Here is a 24,435-nt window from a genome sequence, read left to right on the forward strand (position 1 = left end):
TAAAATTATATAAAGTCAGATTTCCTCTAGTTTTCTTGAGAAATGAAAAACACATAAGTTTTCTACTTAAATATTTTGAGATAGGCATTTTAAATTTATTTTAAACCAAAGAATTAGAGATTACTTTTCTCTGTGTGTGTATGTGTGTGTGTATTTGTGTGTGTTTATTTCACCTTAAGACTAGTGGTAGTTATAAGCGCCTGTTAAAGAAAGTATATAATCCAAGCTTCGGTTTCAAATGCTTACTAAAAGTGCTTTTTGAAAGCGTAGCTAGAGTAGCTACATGTATTTCACCCACGCTTAAGTCTAAACACTTCCAAGGGGACTGTACTTACTTTAAAATCCTAAAGTCAAAGAAGTGCGTTATATTAACTAAGTTCAATAAAATAAAATACAACCATAAATGGAATGCAAAAGCTTTCTTCTGTCTTTCTGTAATCTCTCCTAAATGGTAAAGAGAAACACCAGGGGCTGCCTGTATCGCCAGTCATTTAGCAAAGTAATTACATTGGAAATATAACTACCTGAAGATGTTATTGACATAAAATACCAAATACATATGCACATGTATATATTGTGCAATTATACATATGTATGTAAGTACAATCTACACTCTCAAATAGGTGAACAAATATTATGTAAATGCAATGGAAAATTAATATTTAAGTGCATATCATCAACACATTACTCATTCATGGAAAATCTTATAATAAGGGATAATAGTTATTAAGTGAGCTTCAGGTTTATGGCAACAGTTAGTTCTCCGAAGCTAAAATCTCTATCACCTTGAAAGGGTAGATGACATTTCTATATTCCCTAAGTGGTACTATGTGATCTTTCTTCACTTGTAATATTTTTTAGACTTACATTTAATACTATAGATGTACTTAATGTCCTTGTCCAGCTCATTATTCTCTTTGAAAACAGTTGGAAAGTGCCATGAATGTCCTAGCAAAGACCAGCAATGAGAGTAAACTTCATAAGGAATATCCTTTCCCTATTCACTTTTGCGGTGTTTGATTATCAATAACCAGCCAGAAGTTATTTATCAAGTGTCCTTCTATAAAGCCCTCTTACTTTGCTATCCATTGGGAACAATACAAAAAAAAAAGTAGTTCCTATAACTATTTAATAGTAGTTGTTGCAAATGGAACAAAGTGAAATAAATATCAACTAAAGATTTGCTGTATGAAAAAAGCAAGTAGTTTCAACGAAATCCTCAAGATTAGAAGGACAATTGCAGATTGTAGTAACTGAGTTGAAGTATGAGCTAGAAGGATCTCTCAAAATGTAAAAAAGGAATAAAGTGTAAAAAAGGAATGAAGCCTGGTGTGGTGGCACAGGCCTGTAATCCCAGCACTCCAGAGGCTGAGGCAGGAGGATAGCTGTGAGTTCGAGACCAGCCTGGTCTGCATAGTGAATTCCAGGTCAGTCTCAACTACATAGTGAGACCCTGTCCCCAAAAAACAAACAAACAAAAACAAACAAACAAAAGGAATGAAGACAGTAGAAATAACAGTCTTTTGCTACCAGGGATCAAACTCGGGTCTTTGCCCTTATGAGGCAGGCGGTAGAACCACTGAGCTAAAATCCCTGGCCCAATAACAACCTTTTGAAAGGAAGCTTATATTGGGTAATGTTCTTTGCTGAGAAATAAGGAGAAAGGCAGGTGTAGGGAGTATGATGAAGGGGCTTGAAACTCACCAGTGTTTGGAAGTAAACAGGGAACCGATGAGATTCTCATGGAGCAGAGATGTGCTCTACACAACGTTTTATCATTTGTCTAGGAATAAGAGAGAAATATACAGGAGAAGGATGAAAGCAGGAACAAGAAAATCAGGAGACCCTTGTACTAATCTTAGCATTATATCGTGCTGTCCTGGCTTCCGTGACATCAATGTCAATTGCTACACGAGAGGTAAATGAACGTTTGCTTTAGCTGCTAACCACATCCTTAACCTAAATTTCAATTATTACTAAGCAAAATAAGCTAACTGTAAACTATTAATTTAGATCCAGAAGCACATGTTATATACTCATAATAGTTTTATTAGCCTTTAATGGTTTTCTATTGTTAGGGAGTGACATGAGTAATACAGACGAACAAGCAGATCCCCACAGGCTGTTGCACACTGCATGCCTTCCTGCCTAAATTAGTTACTGGTCACAAGTAACCCAGAACAACTTGTCCTCTGGCCTAAGAGTAATTTTAGAAAAAAACGTTTTGTTTTTTTTTGTTTTTTTTTTTTATCCTGAAAGTTACATTTAACGATAGGAATTCTTTAGATAAGATGGAAGCAATATCACAGTATAATAATTTTAAAACAGAAAGAAGAAGCAATAGTTTGAAAAGGAAAAAGAAGAATATACTAGGGAAGCCATAAATTATGCAGTTTTGCTTGACGTTTTGGAGGCCTTAAGGATTGTGAGTGAGAATTTAAAGAAGAAACTGAACCCAAAACAGTTAAATACCAGTCAGAGGCTGCTTGCCTCAGTTGACCTGGTTGAAAGTATCTAGCTGGAACTAAGCAACTGTAAACTGGAGAAGTGGTTAGACAGACTAGAGTTTCATTTTGTTTTGGTTCACTTTGGGAGGAATTATGAGAAGTCAGTTTTAACAGGCTCAAACTAGAAGACAGGAGTCATTCTGGACTACTCCCTAAAATTTATGAAGGATTAATGTAGAAGTTATATAAAAAAGTCGAGTTAGAACTTAGGAGAATTTCTTCACTTGGAATTGTTTAAGCCTATACTGAGTTGCCTCCTATGAAAATAAGTGTTCATCAGTGTGTGTGAAAGATGATGGATTAGATTAACCCCTGTACAATGTTAAGGTTGAATGATTAAATGAAATCATTTTAGAGATAACATTTGCAGTAAGGCCTATGGATGTAAACATATGTGATGATTTGACTATCACAAAATTTTGATAACAATACTTTGAGGAATATTTTAAATGTTTATCATAATCAAAAAAGTTTCAATTAAACCATTAGTAAATGAATTTGTATTTTCCATCAGTGAAGGGGATGAATTTTTCTGTTGTGATAATACTAATAGCAAATTATTAATGATGACTCTAATTTAGGTGCTATAAAATATCTTATCTTTAATTTTAAAAGCACTCTCTATCTTTCATCTTACTCAATTAATAAATGAACTTAGTTGAGTTACTGCAGGCCCAGAGTGAAATATTACCATTTCCTTAGTGTGTGCAATTCAAGGCTATATGAGACTGCTGGGGGAAAATTTAGGAAACTGAGCATCACAAAGTTTATGGAGTATAGCAGGAACATAGGACATCTTATCTCAAAAATCTTTTAAATATTTTCTTTCCAAGACATAAAATTGGAAAGACAAGTACAATTTTCTTACTGTCTTTTGACCTTTCATTCTATGTGACTCATCAGAAGGTCTTGTAGAACAAAGATTAAACAAAGATTATGTTATCTAGTTTATAAGCAATACAAAAATGTATCTTTGCAATGGCTTTTTCTCCTTTTAACTTTTCCTAGTTATGCTCTCGTATTTCTTTAGCTTAATTCTTATGTTTATACCTAGCAAGTATTTGCTTTCCAAAAGTGATAACTAGAGAAATATGAAACAGATTGAGACATTGTACTGCATATGGCTGTAAAAGGCAAAATTTTAGAAAGAGTTTCTGAAACTGGATTACTCATTAGTTAGCCAGAGACAGGGGAAAAAATAGCTAAAGACTTATAAGGTAGTATTAACTCCTCCAACAATGGCATGCCAATTACTAAGAAAGGTGTAAGGACAGATTGTCTTCATTGTGTTGGGGGATTACACTCTGACATATGTAGTAGTCCTGACATAGATGATATAGAGACGATAATGATTATAATGACTTTGGGTTTGGTTAGCTCTTCTGAGTTGATTGAAAGACAGAAATAGAAAACAAAATCAATGTTTAACATCCAGTTTGAGATATGCATGTGTATGGCATATGTATAGAATTTTAACCAACATTTCTATGTGGTCAGATGTGCAGCTTTTGGAAGGTGATTTTATCACAGCACACTAATCAGTGGATTGATCTTTTGATGAGTGCATTATTGATGAATGCATAGCTCAGGTGTGTAACTAGGGGTGTGACTTGGAAAGGTATATCTCTTTCTCCAGGTCCTCTCTCTCTCTGTTTCTCTCTCTCTCTCTCTCTCTCTCTCTCTCTCTCTCTCTCTCATCTCTCTCTCTGTCTCTCTCTCTCCTTTCTGGCTATTATGTGATGATCACCTCTTCCATTGCAGTACACCCATACTCCCACCCAGGAATGCTGTTTCTGTCTTGGAACCAGCTGACCATGCCCTGAAAAAATGAGCTAAACTAAATTTCTCCTTTGAATTTAATGTGTTCAGTGTATTTGTTCAAGCAACTGGAAAATGGCTAAGAAAGATAATGTACCAGGAATAGGGGTGATTTTTGTGGTTATACCTGATTAGGTGGTTCAAATGCTTTTGGAATAGTTTTGTAAGAGTTCAAAAAGATTTGAGGATGAGTGACAGAAAAGTTTTACAATGCTCTAAGGAAAGGGAGTGGAGAATTTTGAGTTTCTCATAGTTCAGAAGACAAGAATTGGGATAGAAATATGAATGGTCAAACTCAGGCTTAGGCGGTTAACACTGTCAACAAAGAATTCCCTGGCAGTTGGACTAAAGTCTATATGTGCTACACACTGGAAAATTTTGTTTTCATTTTGTCCATGTCCTGAGATTTTATGGGAGAGTAAGATTAAGGGGAGCAGATTAATTAATCTGACAGAAGAAATTTCAGTGCAGCTTAATGTTCAAGCAGCAGCATGGGAAATGGTAACAGATTTTAGCTAGATTTATAGTGAGAAACAGGAGTAAGACAGATGTGTGACATTTGAAATTTTAATAGAAAAGTAGTGCCTGTAAAGTTGGATGCAGTGAGAGCATGATTGCTGAAAAAGATTTTAATTAAAAAGAAGCCAGGTACTTTGCAAAAGGGACAATAAGATGGCATGGAAGTATCCCAGGAATCATCAATCACACTTACCTAGTTCAAGCATGTGAAACTGTAAAGCTTTCATTTGAAGAGTTATTAGGATAACTGTTCAAGAAGTGCATCATAGGGGATTGGTTTCCTACAACTGATTTCATTGTGCTCAGCCATCCAGGGACTCAGATGCCATTGTAGCCATGTTATAAAGGGGCCTGGTTACTCTTCGAGATGGCAACAGATCTTGGCATCATCCACATTGTGTTAGTTTTTCAGGTACACAAAATGTAACAGTTTCAGTGTAAGAGAGACTTCCACCAAGATTTCAAAGGAAGATACAGATTCATGCCCATAAGCATGAAGCTAAATGTACAGTGAAGACTCTGGGAAGTTAGAAATACCAGAAACAAAAATCTTCTGCTGAAGAAAGCCAACAGGGAGCAAATGGACTCAGCCCAACAGAACATCAATGGGAAATGTTGTCGAGTGGGGCCATCCAAATGCTTTAGAGTTCACATTTCAGCCCAACTTACTTTGGCTGCTGGATATAGGACGATGGTATTTAATGTTTTCCCTGCTGAATTTTAGCCTTGCATTTGTATGATTCCTTTCTATCATTCTATTTGTCTCTTTTAGAATGAGATTGTTTACCTTGTGCCATTGGATATTGAAATTATTTAACTGTATTTGCTTTTTTCAGAGCCTCACAGCTAAAGTTTGTTTTGAGTCTCAGAGGATGTTTTGAAGTTGGACTTCTCAGAAATGACAACAATTTTGAGAATTTAGCAACACTTAGAGATTGGCTAAGTGCACTTTGTATAAAGAGAAAGATATGAGTCTTTTGGGAGCCAATGTGGAATATTATGGTTCACATCTAGGATGTCCCCCAAAAGTCTCATGTTTCCAGAGTGGACCTTCTGGAAGGTGAGTGGACCATTAATTCACCAACAAAGGAGTTCATAGCTACAAGTGCTATGGGAGGGGGCTCAGTCAGGAAAGACAGCTCATTGGGAAGAAGATCCAGAAGTGTGTGTCTCCCTCATGAGGTTCTCCCTTATTTTTCCTTCTAGTTCCTAGCTGTCATGGGATATGCACCTTTCCTTCCACCATGTCCTTCTGCTCTCCTGCTTCTGCCTTCCAGCCAGGTGGCCCTAGACTAAATTCATGAGCCAAAATAAATCTTTCTTCCTTTAAGTTGTGTGAGCTATATTTGTTCCAGCAACTGTAAAGCAGCTAAAACACTTTGGAATAGAACAGCTCAATAAAATATCTAAAGAGATTCAAATCTCCTACAAGATCTATGATATCTAAGAGGAATATTTCATTAGAATTGTATTAATGCTACAGAAAGTATGAAGAAAAATGAACAAAGCCCTCTGACATAGCCCTCTAACATAGCCCTCTCTATGAAAATTTATTTTTTTAAAAAAAGATAGAGGGGGATCTTGACAGCTCTGATTGACTTTCGGCACTAACACATCTGAGAATCACACATTTCTGCTTGTATTTAAATCAGTGACACTAGAAACAACTCTCTTCCTCATACAGAAGTGAAGAAAGCTCTTGTATGTTTAAAAACTGCAATCACCTTGTCTAACACTGTGTCTCATGGGGAAAGTTTCACTCAGAGCTGTCTTCCATTTCTCTAAAATAATAAACATTATCTTAAAAAATTGTAGCTTTAACTAAAAATCCCTTTCTTACTTTAAAAAAAATTACATGACCTTGCTATTCATTTTTGAAATAAACCCAAGAAACATATGTGGTAGTATATCTTGGAGACATTTGAGCAGGAGGAAGAAAATAAGATTGAATATATAAAAATATGTTTATATAAAATACATTTTATGGAGTCCTTCACTAAGAGTGAAAAGATAACTACAATCATGAAAATATCAAAAGGTATAAAACTCTACAGTAAAGCAGATATATAAAAGAGCAAAAGAAGAGGATCAAACACTATCAGTACCAAAATGTATTAAACCACAAAAGTGGACATGTGAGGAGAAACAGAGCAAAGATATTCAAAATGATCCAAAGGAAATGAACAGAATGACAAGAGTATGTATTTACTAATTAATTATAAATGTAACAGATTCAATTTCCCAATTAAAGTATATTGACTGGGTAAATCAATTAAAGAAAAAAAACTACAGCCAACAACATACTGCCTATAAGAAACTCACTTCACCAGTGAATATGAACAGGAGGAAAATGAATGGATGATAGAAGATACATCATCCAAACAAAAAGCAAAATATAGTAGATTTAACTCCCCAATTAAATAACATAGATTGGTGAAAATTAAAGAAAAAAAAAAAAACTACACCCAGCAATACACTGCCTAAAAGAAACTCATGACACCAGTGAATACAAACTTAGCAGGAAAGTGAAAGAATGATAAGTAAAAGATACATTATCCAAAACCAGCAAGAAATAGATGAACACATATAGAAAGAGGCTTTAAGTCAAAAAAATGATAAAAAGAGATAAGGTTTCTACATGATGATAAAGGTATCAGTTCACTAAGAGAAAATAATTATAAATACATATGCACTAAATGCTGGACCACCAGGTTATATAAAGTAAACATGATCAGATCTAAAAGAAAAAATGTACTATAAAACAATAATAGAGAATTCAACACTCTAGATTTATCAATGGGCCGATCAATCAGATGATATACAAATAGCCAATATAAATATTATATATATACATATTATATTATATATAATATATATATTCAGCATTACTATTCAGCAGGGAAATGCAAGTTAGAACCACAAATTGGTATCTCTTTATACCTGCTGGAATGACTATTATAAAAAAGATAAAGACAAACATTTACTAGAATGTGAGAAAAGGGAATCCTTGCACAGGGCTGTTAGTAATATAATTTAGTATTGCCACCAAGGAAAATGATATTAAGGTTTCCCCAAAATTAAAAATAATACTACCATGTGATCCAGCAATCCTACTAGTGGGTACATAGGTAAAGGAAATGATATCTGCATCTACACTTCCATGTTTATTGTAGCAGTATTCACAATAACTAAGATACAAATACACCCAAGGTGTTTATCAAGTGATGCATGATAAAAAATATTGTATGCATATGCAATGAAAAAGTACTAAACTATAAAAAATAAAATTTTGTCATTTGAAGCAAATTAAGCCATAAAAAAGACAAATGCATTATTATGGTTTGTGTTTAAACTCACCCCCCACCCCCAAGCCTCATGCAGATGTGGTGGGACTTCCTTTTTCAGAGGCTGTTAAATCTGGAACGTGTCAGTCTGGGGGTGTTAAGGGTATGTGGTTACTAAACCACTACATGTGAGTGATTAATTTGACATCACCCTAATCCCAGTAGTGTGGATAAGAAAAATAAAAGAGACAGAAAGATCCTGTTAAACCTCTTGTTACCTTTACCACCTTGTGTGTGCCATGTTGTTTCTCCTCTGTTATTCTTGTTTGTCATCCCATCTTTGGAGACAGCTGATTATGGCTGAAAATTCTATGAACTATAAGACAAAGAAGCCCCTTCCCCTTTGACTTTTAGTGCTGGGCGTTTTGTCTCAGTAATGAGAGAAGTAACTAACACACACATTTTCTCACTTATATGTGGAAGCTCAAAGGTTGGTCTTGGTATAGAAAATAGAATACTAATTACCAAAGCCTGTTAAAAGTCATGGGGAGAGAAAGGTTGAGAGACAAAGGCTAATGGATAAAGGAGTACTGTAGCATTGGAAGAATATGTCTCAATGTTCTATAGCACAGTAGGATAATTTTGATTGGCAATGATTAAATATTTCAAAATAGCTAATAGAGGATTTTGAGTGATCCCAACACAAAGAAATGAGATAGGTCTGAGATGACAGATATGCCAGTTACTTTGATCTGGTCAAAAAGCATAGAATATCTGTATTGAAATGTCATATCATACCCCATCAATATGTACACCATTAAAATGAAATATTTTTGAAACAATTTTTTATTCTTATGCTTTAATTACATATAGATCTGACCCTCATATACCACTTAGTGTGGTATACTTGAAAGTTATATGAGTTGGTGGACTTGCACATTAAATGAATTGCATAAACTATCTTCACAAATCTTAATGATATGGTCAGGAAATGCAAAATATAGGCATGTTATAATGAAACTATTATATGAATGAAGAAATATCACTTTACTAAGTTACCTAAAATGTGTATGGGAAACTCCATTCATCAAAACAGTTAGAAAGATGTTGCTGAGGAGTCTAATGGTATCACACAAAAGCACAGGGTATCACATGGTAGCATAACCAGGATAAAGAGAAAAGGTGCTGCCATTTTTTTTTACTCTCACTGGGGCTCACAAGATTTCAGAATGGCTTTATCATGTAGTGCTACTCTTCCATCAGACATAATGAGTATTATGACCGAATTATAGTCAAAAAGCTCATTGAAACAGGATTTTGTGATGATGGCTACTGGCTTGTCCTGGCATTTCATGGTGTCCCCAGTAGTGAGAAAGTTGTAGTGTTCTTTGAAATGATTTTAACTTGCATAACTGGCAAAATCACAGATTGGTGATAAGAAGGCAGATTTCAGTCACTAAAATGGAAAATTGCAATTTCTCACCTAGTTTGTAGATGTATGCAACTGCAGATAATTGGATTCCATTGATTGGAAAAGCATTCAAAATTACCACTAGTATAAAAGATCATTATTGCTCTGATCATTTCCTAAAGGCTTAAAACACCTCTGCCTAGTGTACCTGTGCACTAGGGCAAGCAAAAAGATCTAGATGTTTTAAGAAACTTGGGGAGAAGTACCCTAAAGAGTGAGTATACATGACTTTGGGAGAAGTTAGAATTGGCTTTTCCTGCTGTTCAGGGTCATGCAAGGAATAAGATGAACATATTATAGATGACAACAAAGCCTAGGAAAAAAATAAGGTAATAGTCACAAAGTATATGGATCTTTGATGGAACCCATTAGAAACTACTTACTTATGTAGTAATTCAGTGATTATGCAGATAAAGTAAAACATTCTGTGACTTAAGTCCATTTTCCGCCCTTGACTTTACAGTGCTTTTGCAATATATTCATTAAAAAAATTAACTATGGAAACAGGAACATATTCAAGAGAAAAGGGTCAATTACATGAGTCTCTTTTCATCAAAGGTGATGTATTTATCAAACCATTGCAAATTTTGAATTACAAAACTAAATCCTTTTATAACGATGTCAAAAATGTTTGATTTATAAACCTAGGTTCTGTAGCATTAAATCAGGTAAGTTTTTATAATAGATGATTGTTTATATGATGTTTTTACATGCTTTAGAATAGAAATTACTATGAGCTATTATGCATAATAAAAATGAAATTAGACCAAGTAAACTACATTGTCTTTGTATTGGTAAAATTGCTAAAACGGTAGTTGATCTAAAAAAATATAATCATGTTCTATAACTCTGGGAAGAATATTTCCACATTTTCCATAACATTTTGTATAGGTTTCAAATATTAATTTATTAGTCAAAATAATGTATGATTTCAATATGTGAATCCCTTCTATTGTGAAATTAGACCCATCATGCATTACACATTGGTTACAAATATGTGTGATTTTGATATAAGAAATCATTATTAATAGAAATCAAGAGATAATTTTAATAATGAAAAAATAATTTTATGGCTTTTTTACTTTGTGATAATAAATAAAATTTTGAATTGTTAAAAAATTACATTAAGCTAAAGATCATTTTAATAAAATGAAAATAATCTTCATATTTTCATTTCTATACTAGTGATGCTTATACAACAGTGGGAGAGATCACCTAAGCACCAGAGAATAAGATCCACTTCTAGAAGAAATTAACTAAAATTATAAAATTCAAGGTATATATTATTGCAAAAAGTTAATTAAATGTTGTAGACAATATTTTCAGTTAAATCCCACCTTTTGAGAGTACTGACAAACTCTGATTTTCATTAAGAATTATTCTCAATAAAATATTAGAATGATACAAAACTACAACAATGCCACTTGTACAGTGCCTCTATATTGATGTTATATTTACTTAGCTGTACTTAAAGATTAAAAGTGCTCAAAAAATTTAAAAATACATAGCAAGTGTTGATTTTATTTTACTTATCATTTACAATGCCAATTTTCCACACATGTTTACTTACAAGGCCTTAATGTTAGAATTAAGTATATGTTACAACTAAAGAAACAAAGTAGTTAAAAGTCAATAGACTATATGCATATAATAAAATAAAAAAATTTACTCAAAGCAAATCACATTTTAACTTCTTATATATATATATAATCAATTATTCATGTTTAACAAAGCTGTCCATAATTTTGAAATAGACTTTCCTCCAAGGGATTTACAATTACAAATTTTAAAATTTTATTATTGATATTATAAACATCTTGTTTAAAACAAATGAATAATTCATATAAGACACTAACATAAATGTATTCCTTTTTAATTTTTTGTTGGCTAATACTGCAATTGCACAAGAATTTGTAAAACAGCAACAATTTTCAAATTGTAGCTGCTAGTATAATTATGAAATATAGAGGTTCCTTGCAATTGTTAGAAAATCAATAACATGTTTCCTACAAAGCAATGTGGTTATTATAATAATTTATACTCAAGTATGTAAAGTTATGACATAAATAATTTAATGTGTATTTTTAAACATATGGTTTTCATTAGACAAAAAATTTATTTTTGCATATTAGAAATAAATAAGAATTTAAACAGATATTACAGAAATGCATTGAATTTTTCTATACATTTTTAAATTTCAAAATCCTAAGTTGTAAAATCAAAAATTGTGTAATTATTACATTCTACTTTATATAGCATTTCATGTGACAACGTTATATTTTCCTTAGGTACTTAGTAAAATTACAACGATTCAAAAAGTCATAGCTGGAGTGTTTAAAATTTATATGACACTATTCATCTTATCAATTAAATATGTAATTAATCCACAACATCTCTGCTGTACTGTGCAAACATTTCATCTAAATTAATTATATAAATGAAGAAATTAAACGTTATGCTACAGAAATATAAACACTACAAGCTGATCTAGTCTGATGGAAATGGTTCTATTACGCTTTGAACTAATCTGCTAGGAGACACAGTAACATACATAAAATTGAAATCAACAAAACATGAACAGAAATAATGGAAACATCTGAAAGTTCTTTTAATGTATGTGAATGTATTATGCCTGGATAGAAATGTGTATAAAATGATAGTATTGTTTTTTTGTTGTTTATTTTTTTTGTTTGGAACCGGGGAACGAACTCAGGTCCTTGTGCTTGTAAGGAAGGTCGTGGAACTAAATTCCCAGCCCCCAATTATAGTATTCTTGAATGGTATCAGAATGGTACAATTTGTGTCAACGTAGATGATTTTTTAATTTTGTGGATTTCAAACAAATTGTAATAAAAGATGCAATATTCTATTTATTTTGTTTCCATCCAGGGATGTACATATTTTGATGTTGTTAAGGCTTCATTCCTTAATGCATTAATTTCCTATGTATATATAATCAATTATTCACTAAATACTCAATTCTCATTTGAGAATGATTTATTTTTTCCTGCACTTTAATAAGAGCACTCCAATTTTTTCATTGTTGAACTTAAGCTGTCACTTGCTAGTTTAATTGTAATTTTGAAGGAATCGTGTTATCTGAATGCTTTGAAGACTGTTTTAGTAGTTAATACTTTTCATTAGAATAATTATGATCAGTCAAGCAATTAATGCTTACCAAATATTGCACTGGCTCTCCTAAAGTTCCATGGATTGATACAGCTATGACATAGTGTTTTATGAGAAAATGTCTTCCACCTGTCTACCTGGGACACAGTTCCTCACTTCTTATTCAACAATGAGTAAAAATAATTGTGGATTTAATCTGATACAGGAGTGTAATTTACACAATCCTATTTATGTAGTACTTTTTGATTACTCTGTGTTAGTGTTCTTGAATCTATGGATTTGTTAATGCTGGAAAATTCTCAACCATTTTAAATTCAAATATTTCTTTTTCTGCTCTCTTACTTTTTGCTCTGTTTATAAATTGATTTTGCTTTCTACCTTCTCATTTTCATTGTGGTTTTCCCATTTCAGTCTACATGTACTATCTTTTTGCCTCACTGTTTTGGACAGTTTCTTCTAACACGTCTTCCAACTCCTCAGCTTTCCCTTCAATGTTTTGTAAAGTATTTTAAAAGCTGCCCATAGATTTTAGTGTTTGCCATCATGCTGTCATTGGTACTTTTAAAAGTTGCAATGATTCGATCCCCAGTACAAAAAAAAAAGCTACAATGACACTTTTAATAAGTGCCTATTCTCTGACAAAATTTTACAGATTTTGTATTTCTTATAATGTATAAAGCCCAAATTTTAATAAACTGTATCTCATAATTGTGGGAGCCCGCTGGCATTTGACATTGGAAAAGTAACTTCTTCTACCATTGAGGCATTGACACAATCTATGACTCTATTTGGCTTTTCTGAGATGAGAGTCTCAGCTATACAGATGAGATTGACCTGGAGCTCACTGTGTAATCCAGGCTGGGCATATGGGATTATCCAGGCTGGGTTTATGGGATTACAGGTGTTGACCTGGAGCTCACTGTAATCCAGAGTAGTTTTATGGGATTACAGGCGTGCACCACCACACCCGGCTCAAGGACTTTGTTAAATTTGACCTTTGATCTCCTCCCTAATATTGCTTGATGTTTCCTGTTGGCTTGCCTTTAAAAGGAGCTGTTTCTGTGTAATAAATGGGACCTCTTGTCTCCACACTATTGAGTGTGCTGTCCTTTCTCAATCCTCATTCCCCAACTCAGGTACATTCATGTTTTGATGGCCGGACCGCCACACATAATTATCTACAATCATTGTTGACTGCTGTTTCTTTCCTGGATGTTGCCAAATGAATTTTTTACACTGGCATTGCAGGTTATCTTTGACCGATGTTAAATGTTATATGTGAAATATATATATATATAACATATATAGTATACGCATGTATATATATCACACATATTTGAAATGCACACACATACACTATATAGTTAGATATGGATATAAATATCAATGTAGATGTAGATATATTATTTGTATGAGGCCTATGATTAAAGTGTCTGTCTTTATCTTGCTCGACAGTTGTTTATTTTTCCAGCAAGGGGCTTGAGTCTCTTACTGTCCAATTTTCCTAAAATTCAAATGTGAGATTCTTTATTTTTTCTTTCTTTTTTTTTGTATCAGAGATCGAACTCAGGATCTCGCACTCATGAAGCAAGCATGGTTCCATGGAGCTAAATCGCTGGCTGAGATTCTTTAAGTTTTAAATGTCATTGCATTAAAAACCCATTTAAATTCTATATATAGCATACTTGGTTTAGTTTTCACTCAATTTTAACAATATTCTTTATTATCTTCTTAAACCATTGATGAAGTTAAGATTTTTTGAAAATTTTCACATAGGCTGTTATATAACATGCTGGCTAAAATAGGTTCAATTAGTAAATAAAAAATAGAAATTCATTTTGTGTTTTATGTATTTAATTTGACTATGAAGTGAGACAGGGAAAAGTATTCTTCCATTATGGCTCCTTAATTCCATTTTGAGTCATTTCTCCAACCAACCAAAATAAAATAAGCTAAAATAAATTGCATGTAAGGTTGTTTTTATTCCGTAGTGAACTGAGACTGAATTAAGGATTTTACAAAAATAATTTGCAGTGCACTTTTTTCAAAGTACAAACATAGAGTTATAAACTCTGAATTATATGTACTTCATTGTTACATCAGTGCCATGAGCATCTATTCCTCTTAGAAAACATTGTATTTTTTACATCTTACAAGTCTACCATTCACATTTAAATTTAACACGAAATGTAAAAATATCAATAATAATTATTTACTGGTAAATAATGTCAGGTCCTGTTTCAAGAGTGCAGAATACACCAAAAACAAAAAACAAAAAAGAAAAACCCAAAACATAATGAAGAGTCATAATACTACCATAAATTAGTCAAAGGTATGCTTCACATTCAAGAGTATTTAAGAAACTTGTTACAAGTAAAAATAATGGCACATGTGTGAGGTAGGGCGAATTTTTTTCTAATTTTCCATTCTGAGAAGCTACAGTATTGCTGAGAAATAAGTCCTATCCAGGCAGTGCTCACAGAATAGTCAAAATCTGCAGAAAGAACGTTAATGGTCAGTCAAGCAGAGGCAGTCTGTGAAGTTGGGCTGAGTACGACTGTGACTTAAAATACTAAGAATAAGAGGCCGCTGTGTTCTGACAGCAAGAAGGGCATTCAGAAAGCCAAAAGAGGTTGCTTTAGGGACAAGGATGAAGTTTTGGGAGACTTATGGCTTTATGACATAAAGTCAGGGTGATACAGCAAATATAACGGGTTCCTTTATGTACTATACCGTAACAGATATGGAGAAGACATACGGCCACAATAAACTTTCCTATCAGAGTGAGAGCGTACTTCTGGCTCCATCACTATTTTCTTCAGTTATTAGGTTCTATTGTTGTATATATCAATCCCCAAACCAGGAAAATATAATGTCTCTGCTCTCTATACTTGTAATATAGATTATCACGGAGTACATTGTATAAGGCCATTGTGCTGTTTGCTCTCATACTGGTGTCCCTCATGCTAACAAAATGATTGCAGAAATTTTAAACCTCATACTTTTATTTTGTGTCATTTGAAGAAGGAAAATTTTCTTCCAGAAATTCCTCAGTTGCAGAGTGCTTTGGATTGTGTATTTCTGGATAAATCCCTGCATTAGACTGGATGGAATGTGCTGAATGATTTAATCAGGTGAGTCCACTCTTACCTCGGAAAGAACATGGCAGAGTAAAAACGCTTGAGCACGGCTGGGTGTAGTGGCACACACCCACACATGTAAACCTAGCACTCTGCATGGCTAAAACAGATGGATCACTATCAGAAGTCCCACCTGTGTAACTTAGCAAGATCACGTCTATAACTGAAAATATAATCAAAGGGGTAGGGGTATCTATCTATGCAAAGGCAATCGCTCCAGTGCAAGAAAGGTGAGATTTGGGAAGGCCACTCCAAGATCTGCTCTCCCTCCTGCCAGCTTGGGCCCAATCCGCAGGACCGGGTAGCCATGCCCTACCCTGACTGTGCCGCCATCAGCTCCAGTGCGGGTGCCCCTGAAAACCCTCCCACATTCTCAGACCTCCTGATTGTGCCAGTCCTTGGACCCACTCAGCAGAGGCCATAAGGGGGTCATAAAGGGTATTTTTCTGAGCTCACAACTTTGGAAGGGCGGAGGAAACCTGTAGCAGAACTGTGTGGAGTTGAAACCTGCAGGAGATTGGGGAATTCGATCTGGGCCCTGCAGTCCACGTCAGTCTGCATCACGGGGGTCTGCCATCGGCTAGCTAAGATCAGGGGACTTGATTCTGCACATGGCTGCGGATGTTGTATATTATGACAGCAGAGATATAGTCTGAAAGAGGCCCTTCAGATACATTTTTTTCTTTATTTTCCTCATTCCACTCTGCAAATTCTTTCTTTTTTCTGTCCTTTCTCCAACTCAGTCTCTTGCTCCACCATATTATCCCTCATCTCCCTTTCTGTTCCTGCTTCTGCCTTAACTCAGATTTCTTCTTTTATCATTTTTTCTCTTTTCTTTATGCTCTTTTCTTCTTTCATTCTACCTCATTCAAGGGACAATAGCTTCAAGGGAAAGTGAGCTTCTATTACTGTTAAGGGGATATATTCTTGTCCTTATACTTGCACCCTGTCTATCCCTTTTGAATTTAACAGTTTCCTAAAGATTGCATGGTCATTCTAGGTCCTCTTGCTTCACTTGAAACGTTCTACAATTCTTTCACTTATCTACTCCTCTTGTCTTAACTCTGTCTAAGCCCACATCCTAAATGGTAAATATGATATATTGAAAAGTTTATTCACTGCAAACATATTTTGGGCTGCTTCTTGATTTTAATTTAATTTACATGGTTTAAAGGTGATAGATTATTGACTACCACCAGTGGTCAATTTGCAAGTTGTGCTTGATCCTATTGTGCTGCTGATTGTATCAATTGGGATAAAGGATTTTGATTGATTTAATGAGTTGTTTTCTGTGATATGAAAATGAGAAGGTCTATGAGTCATTAGAGACTCAAAAGCTAAAGCTCAACTATATCAGAAAGACTGAAGTAACAACCCTGAAATTAAAACAAGGACAGCCCAACAACAAAAATAAAAATGAGAAAATACTTAAGACACAAAGACAGACTTCCAGTTCACCAAAAGCAAACAGTAGGACAAAGGAGGATGAAAAGTCTGATTGTGAACCACCAGAACATCCTGAACTAATAGACCAGGAAGTAAAAAAACAGAACATTCAGCCTCTAGAAAAATTCAAACCAGAAATAATTTCCCAAATAACCATAGAGATTGTGATCAAAATAAAAGTCACGATTCAAGACTCTACAACAGAAACTGACAAAAAAAAAAAAAAAAAAAAAAAAAAACCCAAATAGATGAGCTCAGGACCGTAATAGAAGCCATGAAGGTCCAACATAAAAAAGAAATGGAAACAATGAATGCCCAACATAGGAAAGAAATGAAATCCATAAAACAGATTCAAACAGATATCCAGGAGATTAAAAACTCTACTGAAAGTGTTCACAACAGAATGAAAGAATGCAAAAATAGAATCTTATATGTAGAAGATAGGATTGCAGTCAGTGAGCATGAAAAGAGAGGTCTCTTAAAAATAGTAAGGGATCATGAGAAAATTGATCCAACAACTACTGGATGATGCAAAGAAGAATAACATAAGACTGATAGGAATCCATTATGTAGCTGGAGAAAATGCAAATGACTTAAAAAATCTGTTCACAGAATTAATGACAGAAAACTTCCCAAACAGAGGGGAAGAATTAGACATACAGATAAATGAGGGATATGGGAGTCCATCTAGCCATGATAAAATAAAAAAAATTACACCTAGACATATAATAATCAAAATCCCAGAAACCCAACAGAAGAACAAAATATTACAAACAGTAAGAGAAAAGAAATGAGTCACATGCAAAGGAAAGCCCATCAGAATCACAGCAGACTTTTCAACATAAACCCTGAGGTCAAGGAGAGCCTGGAGTGAGGTAGTTCAACTCCTAAAAGAAAACAACCTCCAACCTAGACTGATGTATCCTGCAAAGCTCTCTTTCAAAATGGATGGGGAAATAAGATACTTCCATGACAAAGAACATCTGAGAAATTTCATGAATACCAAACCAGCACTACAAGGAATTCTAAACAATATCCTAGAAAAAGACAATGAAGGTCACAACACCATGAGGCCCAACAGACAATATCAAATAGACAAGGCAAGAAACTAAAATGAGAGTGTGAAAAATTAAAAAGAGTCAACAAAAGGACAATGACATGACAATAACAAGTCAGTACATATAAGTTATAACCATCAATGTCAATGCCCTCAATTGACTAATCAAGAGAAATAGACTGGCAGAATGGTTTAAGAAGCAAAATCCAACAATATGTTGTATATAAGAAAAACACCTACTGAAAAAGAAGCCCATAGACTGAAAGTGAAAGGATGGAAAACAATTATCCATGCAAAAGAAGCCCAGAAAAAGCAGGGGTTTAAATCTTATTCACAGAAAAGTAAATTTCAAATCAAAAGTGGTTAAAAGAAAAAAAGAGTGCCATTACATCCTTGTAAAGGGAACAATTCAATAGGAAGATGTGACAATCATGAACATATATGCACCAAATATTAGTGCTCCCAACTACATAAAACAAATATTAAGTAACATTAAAAATCAAATAAGCACTAATACAATTGTAGTGGGGGATCTAAATAACCCACTATCACAAAATGACAGATCATCTAGGCAAAAAGTCAACAACAAAATACTAGAACTGAACCAAGCTTTTGAACGTATGAACTTAATAGATGTCTATAGAGTATTCCATCCCACAAAATCAGAATATACGTTCTTTTCAGCTGCACATGGGTCATTCTCCAGGATAGACCACATATTAGCTCACAGAACAGATTTGAATAAATGCAAAAGAATCAGAGTTATTCCCTGTATATTATTGGATCATAGTGCAATCAAGCTGGAGATCAATGGCATAAGAAACAGTAGGAACTTCACAAACACATGGAAATTGAACAACATGCTCCTAAACAATCAATGGATTATAGAGGAAATTAAAGAAGAAATCAGACAGTTTTTACAAATAAATGAAAATCCCAACACAACATACAGGATTCTATGGGACACCATGAAATCAGTTCTACATGGAAAATTCATAGCACTGAATGCCCACACTAGGAAAACAGAGTGAGCTCAAATAAACAACCTAATGATGAATCTTAGACTCCTAGAAAAACAAGAGCAAGAAAACCCCAAAGTTCAAACAAGAGAGGAAATTATAAAGATTAGAGCAGAAATCAATGTAATGGAACCTAAGAAAATGATACAAAAAACAAATGAATTGAAAGGTTGGTTTTTTGAAAGAATAAATAAAATTGATAAACCCTTAGCTAACCTTATCAAAAAAGGAAAGAAAAGGATCAGAACCATGCAATTAGGAATGAAAAGGTGAAGTCACAACAGATCCAACAGAAATCCAAAGGATAGTCAATACCTACTTTGAGAGCTTGTACTCTAATAAAATGGAACACATAGAATAAATGTACAGATTTCTAGATACTTATGAATTACCAAAGTTGAACAAAGATAAAAACATTTTAAACACCCCAATTACAAGCAGTGAAATTGAAAATATAATTACATATTCACCAACAAAGAAAAGCCCAGGCCCTGATGGATTCACTGCTGAATTTTAAAAGACATTTAGAGAAGAACTACTACCATTACTCTTCAAACTTTTCAATGAAATTGAAAGGGAAGCAATACTTCCACATTCATTCCTGGAAGCAAATAGCACTTTGATTCCCAAACTATGGAAAGCTGCGACTAGAAAAGAGAACTACAGGCCAATCTCCCTAATGAATATAGACACAAAAATCCTTAATAAGATACTAGCAAACAGAATACAGAGGATCATAAAGAAGAAATCCTGACCAAGTCTGATTTATAACAGGGATGCAATGATGGTTCAACATATGTAAGTCAATAAATATAATAGAATATATTAACAAAGTAAAGGACAAAAACCATATGATCAACTCAATAGATGCAGAAAAAGCATTTGAGAAAATTCAACACCTATTCATGACAAAAACCCTGCAAAAATTGGAATAGATGGTCTATATCTCAACTTAGTAAAGGCTATCTATGAAAAAGCAACAGACAAAATAATATTAAATGGCCAAAAAACTGAAAACCTTCACATTAAAATCAGGAACAAGACAAGGATGCCCACTATCACCACTCTTCTTCGATATAGTTCTGGAAACATTAGCCACAGCAATTAGACAAGAGAAAGAAATTAAAGCAATAAAGATAGGAAAGGAAGAAGTTAAACTGTCATTATTTGCTGACAATATGATACTCTACATTGAAGACCCAAAAGCTTCTACCAAAAGACTTCTAGACTTGATTAGCACTTTTAGCAGAGTAGCTGGATACAAGGGCAACACCCAAAAATCAATAGCCTTCTTGTACACAAATAACAGACACATGGAGATAGAAATTAGGGAAAAAAATTCCTTCCACAATAGCATTGAAAAAAATGAAGTATCTAGGAATCAACCTAACAAAAGAAGCAAAAGACCTCAACACTGAAAACTAAGACCCAAAATTCTACCAAAAGACTTCTAGACTTGATTAGCACTTTTAGCAGAGTAGCTGGATACAAGGGCAACACCCAAAAATCAATAGCCTTCTTGTACACAAATAACAGACACATGGAGATAGAAATTAGGGAAAAAAAATCCTTCCACAATAGCATTGAAAAAAATGAAGTATCTAGGAATCAACCTAACAAAAGAAGCAAAAGACCTCAACACTGAAAACTACAGCACTCTGAAAAAAGAGATCGAAGAGGATATAAGAAAATGGGAAGATATCCCCTGCTCCTGGGTAGAAAGAATCAACATAGTGAAAATGGCCATAGTACCAAACTGCTGTACAGTTTCAATGCAATGCCAATTGAAATTCCAGCACTACATTTCACAGAAATAGAAAAATGAATCCAAAAACTCAAACTCAGCTATCATCTTTGATAAAGGAGCTGACCATCCCCACTGGAGGAAATATAGCCTCTTTAATAAATGGTGTTGGATAAACTGGATCTCATCCTGCCAAAGATTAAAACTACTCTTATCTTTCACCATGCACTAAAATATAAACCAAGTACATTAAAGTTATAAATATTAAAACAGAAACCATAAACTTGTTGGAAGATAAACTAGGTAGAACCCTTGAGGACATTGGAATAGGAAAAGACTTTATGAACAAATCCTCAGTAGCACAGGAACTAACAAAAAGAATCAACAACTGTGATCTCATCTTTTAAAAAGTTTCTGCACCACAAGAGAAACCACCAACAGAGCTAAGAGACAAACTAAAATTTGGGAACAAAATCTTACCAACTGTTCCTCAGACAAAGGTCTACTATCTAGACTATATGAAGAACTCAAAAAAGTCAGGTCCTCCAAATATAAAGACCCAATTCAAAAATGGGAATCTGAAATGAACAGACATTTCTCAGACAAACAAGTAAAAGCAGCAAATAAATACATGGAAAAAAATTCAACATTCGAGAGGTGCATATGAAAACAACACTGAGATTCCACCTCACCCCAGAAAGAATGGCTGCTATCAAGAAATCAACCGATGACAAATGCTGGTGGGGCTGTGGCAATAAAGGAACCCTTCTCCATTGTTGGTGCAAGTGCAGACTGGTGCATATCATATCAATATGGAGATACCTTTAATAACTAGGATTGGAAGTTCCATTTGACCCTGCTATTCCTCTGTTGGGATTTTTCCCAAAATAATTAAAATAATCATACCACAGTGATATATGTTCACCCATATTTATAGCTTCATAGTTTGTAATAGCTAAATCTTGGAAACAGCTCAATTACCATTCAACTGGAGACTGGATAAAGAAGATGTGTTTTTTTTTTTCTTAACATATAAAATGGAGTACTACTCAGCCTTAAAAACAAGAAACTAGAGACATTTATAGCTAAGTGGATGCACACTGAGGACATACTCTTAAGTGAAATTAATAGGACACACATGTGTAAATACTGCATAGTTTACTGTATAGTGTGATAAACTAAAAGTGTAAATAAGGGTCAAAATGTATAATTGATATTTTGTAATAGGAAGAAAAGGTCTAAAGGTGTTGGGCAAATGGGAGGGGTAGGAGAAATGTAAAAAAGAAGAGAAAAGGAAAAAAATGCAAATGAAGTCCTTGTAAGTAGGGAAGGATAGAGGGGGGAGAGGAGGCTAGGAGAATGGGGAAAGAATAAGAACCAAGATCTGTTATGTAAAGGCACAAGATCCCAGTGATGAATGTAACTGTATTGTATACCTAAAATGTACCAATAAAATAGCCTTCTTGTACACAAATAACAGACACATGGAGATAGAAATTAGGGAAAAAAATTCCTTCCACAATAGCATTGAAAAAAATGAAGTATCTAGGAATCAACCTAACAAAAGAAGCAAAAGACCTCAACACTGAAAACTACAGCACTCTGAAAAAAGAGATCGAAGAGGATATAAGAAAATGGGAAGATATCCCCTGCTCCTGGGTAGAAAGAATCAACATAGTGAAAATGGCCATAGTACCAAACTGCTGTACAGTTTCAATGCAATGCCAATTGAAATTCCAGCACTACATTTCACAGAAATAGAAAAATGAATCCAAAAACTCATTTGGATCCATAAGGGACCTAGAATAGCAAAAGCTATCCTGGGCAACAGAGACATGGCAGTGGTTATAAAAATTCCCAATTTGAAACTATACTACAAAGTCACTGTGATTAAAACAGCATGGTACTGGCAAAGAAACAGACCTGAGGATCAGAGGAAAAGATTGGAAGGCACAAAAACAAATCCAGATGTACTCAGCTATGTCATCTTTGATAAAGGAGCTGACCATCCCCACTGGAGGAAATATAGCCTCTTTAATAAATGGTGTTGGATAAACTGGATCTCATCCTGCCAAAGATTAAAACTACTCTTATCTTTCACCATGCACTAAAATAAAGTCAAAGTGGGTTAGAGATCTAAATATTAAAAGAGAAACACTAATCTTGCTGGAAGATAAGCTGGCAGAAGTCTTGAAGACATTGGCACAGGAAAAGACTTTATGAACAAATACTCAGTAGCACGGGAAATAGCAGAAAGAATCAACAACTGTGATCTCATCTTATTAAATAGCTTTTGCACTGCAAAAGAAACCATGAACAGAATTGAAAAATATAATTAAAAATTCACCAACAAAGAAAAGCCCAGGTCCTGATGTATTCAATGCTGAATTTTAAAAGACATTTAGAGAAGAACTACTGCCATTACTCTTCAAACTTTTCAATGAAATTGAAAGGGATGCAATACTTCCAAAACCTACAATATGGGAAAAAAATTTTACCAGCTGCTCTTCAGATGAAGGACTATTATGTAGAATATATAAAGAACTCCAATCAATCAGCCCCCCGCAAATATAAGTACTTGATTCAAAAATGAGCATCTGAAATGAACAGACTTTTCTCACACAAAGAAGTAAAAGCAGCAATTAAATATATGAAAAAATGTTCCACATCACTGGTCATTCGAGAGATTCAGATGAAAACAACACTGAGATTCCACCTCACCCCACAAAGAATGGCTGCTCTCAAGAAATCATGCAATAACAAATGTTGGAGGGGTTGTGGGGAGAATGGAACCCTTCTCCACTGTTGGTGGAAGTGTAGACTAGTAAAACCACCGTGGAAATCAATATGGATATACCTCAAAGAGCTGGGACTAGAGGTTCCATTTGACCCAGCCATACCTCTACTGGTTATCTGTCCAAAAGAATTAAAAGAATCATATCACAATGATATATGCACACCTATGTTTATAGTGGCACAGTTTGTAATAGCTAAAAAAGAAGAAAGAATGAGACATTAGATTCATTCATAGGAATATGGATACATATTGAGGATATACTCCTAAGTGAAATAAAAAAGTCACACATGTATAAATACTGAATAGTTTTTCTGCTGTGAAAAAGCTATAATAGTACATAAGATCCTCATGAGGTAATTAACAATGTGAAACAGGAAGAAAGGGTTTAAGGTGTAGGGAAAGTGGTAAGGGTAGGGGAAAGGTAATAAGGAAAAGGGAAAAAATAGGAGAAAATGAAAAAATGGAAATAAAGTGCTGGTAAATGGGGAGGGGAGGAGGTGTGAA

At 34.2% G+C, this 24,435-nt stretch overlaps 1 protein-coding gene across 1 annotated transcript in view; it reads right to left on the bottom strand.

The window, feature by feature from the left end:
* Mgat4c (MGAT4 family member C) overlaps positions 1-24,435 on the bottom strand; it is a 302,515-nt gene that overhangs the window by 93,699 nt on the left and 184,381 nt on the right. Inside the window, exon 2 of the mRNA XM_010610294.2 lies at positions 1,705-1,783. Within this exon, the coding sequence (XP_010608596.1) occupies positions 1,705-1,744 (40 nt within the window). The 5' untranslated portion in view covers positions 1,745-1,783. The remainder of the gene's footprint in view (positions 1-1,704; positions 1,784-24,435) is intronic.

Source organism: Fukomys damarensis, unplaced genomic scaffold (genome assembly GCF_012274545.1).
Source record: "Fukomys damarensis isolate Sample0158 unplaced genomic scaffold, DMR_v1.0_HiC HiC_scaffold_15, whole genome shotgun sequence".
In the NCBI taxonomy this organism is placed as follows: domain Eukaryota; kingdom Metazoa; phylum Chordata; class Mammalia; order Rodentia; family Bathyergidae; genus Fukomys; species Fukomys damarensis.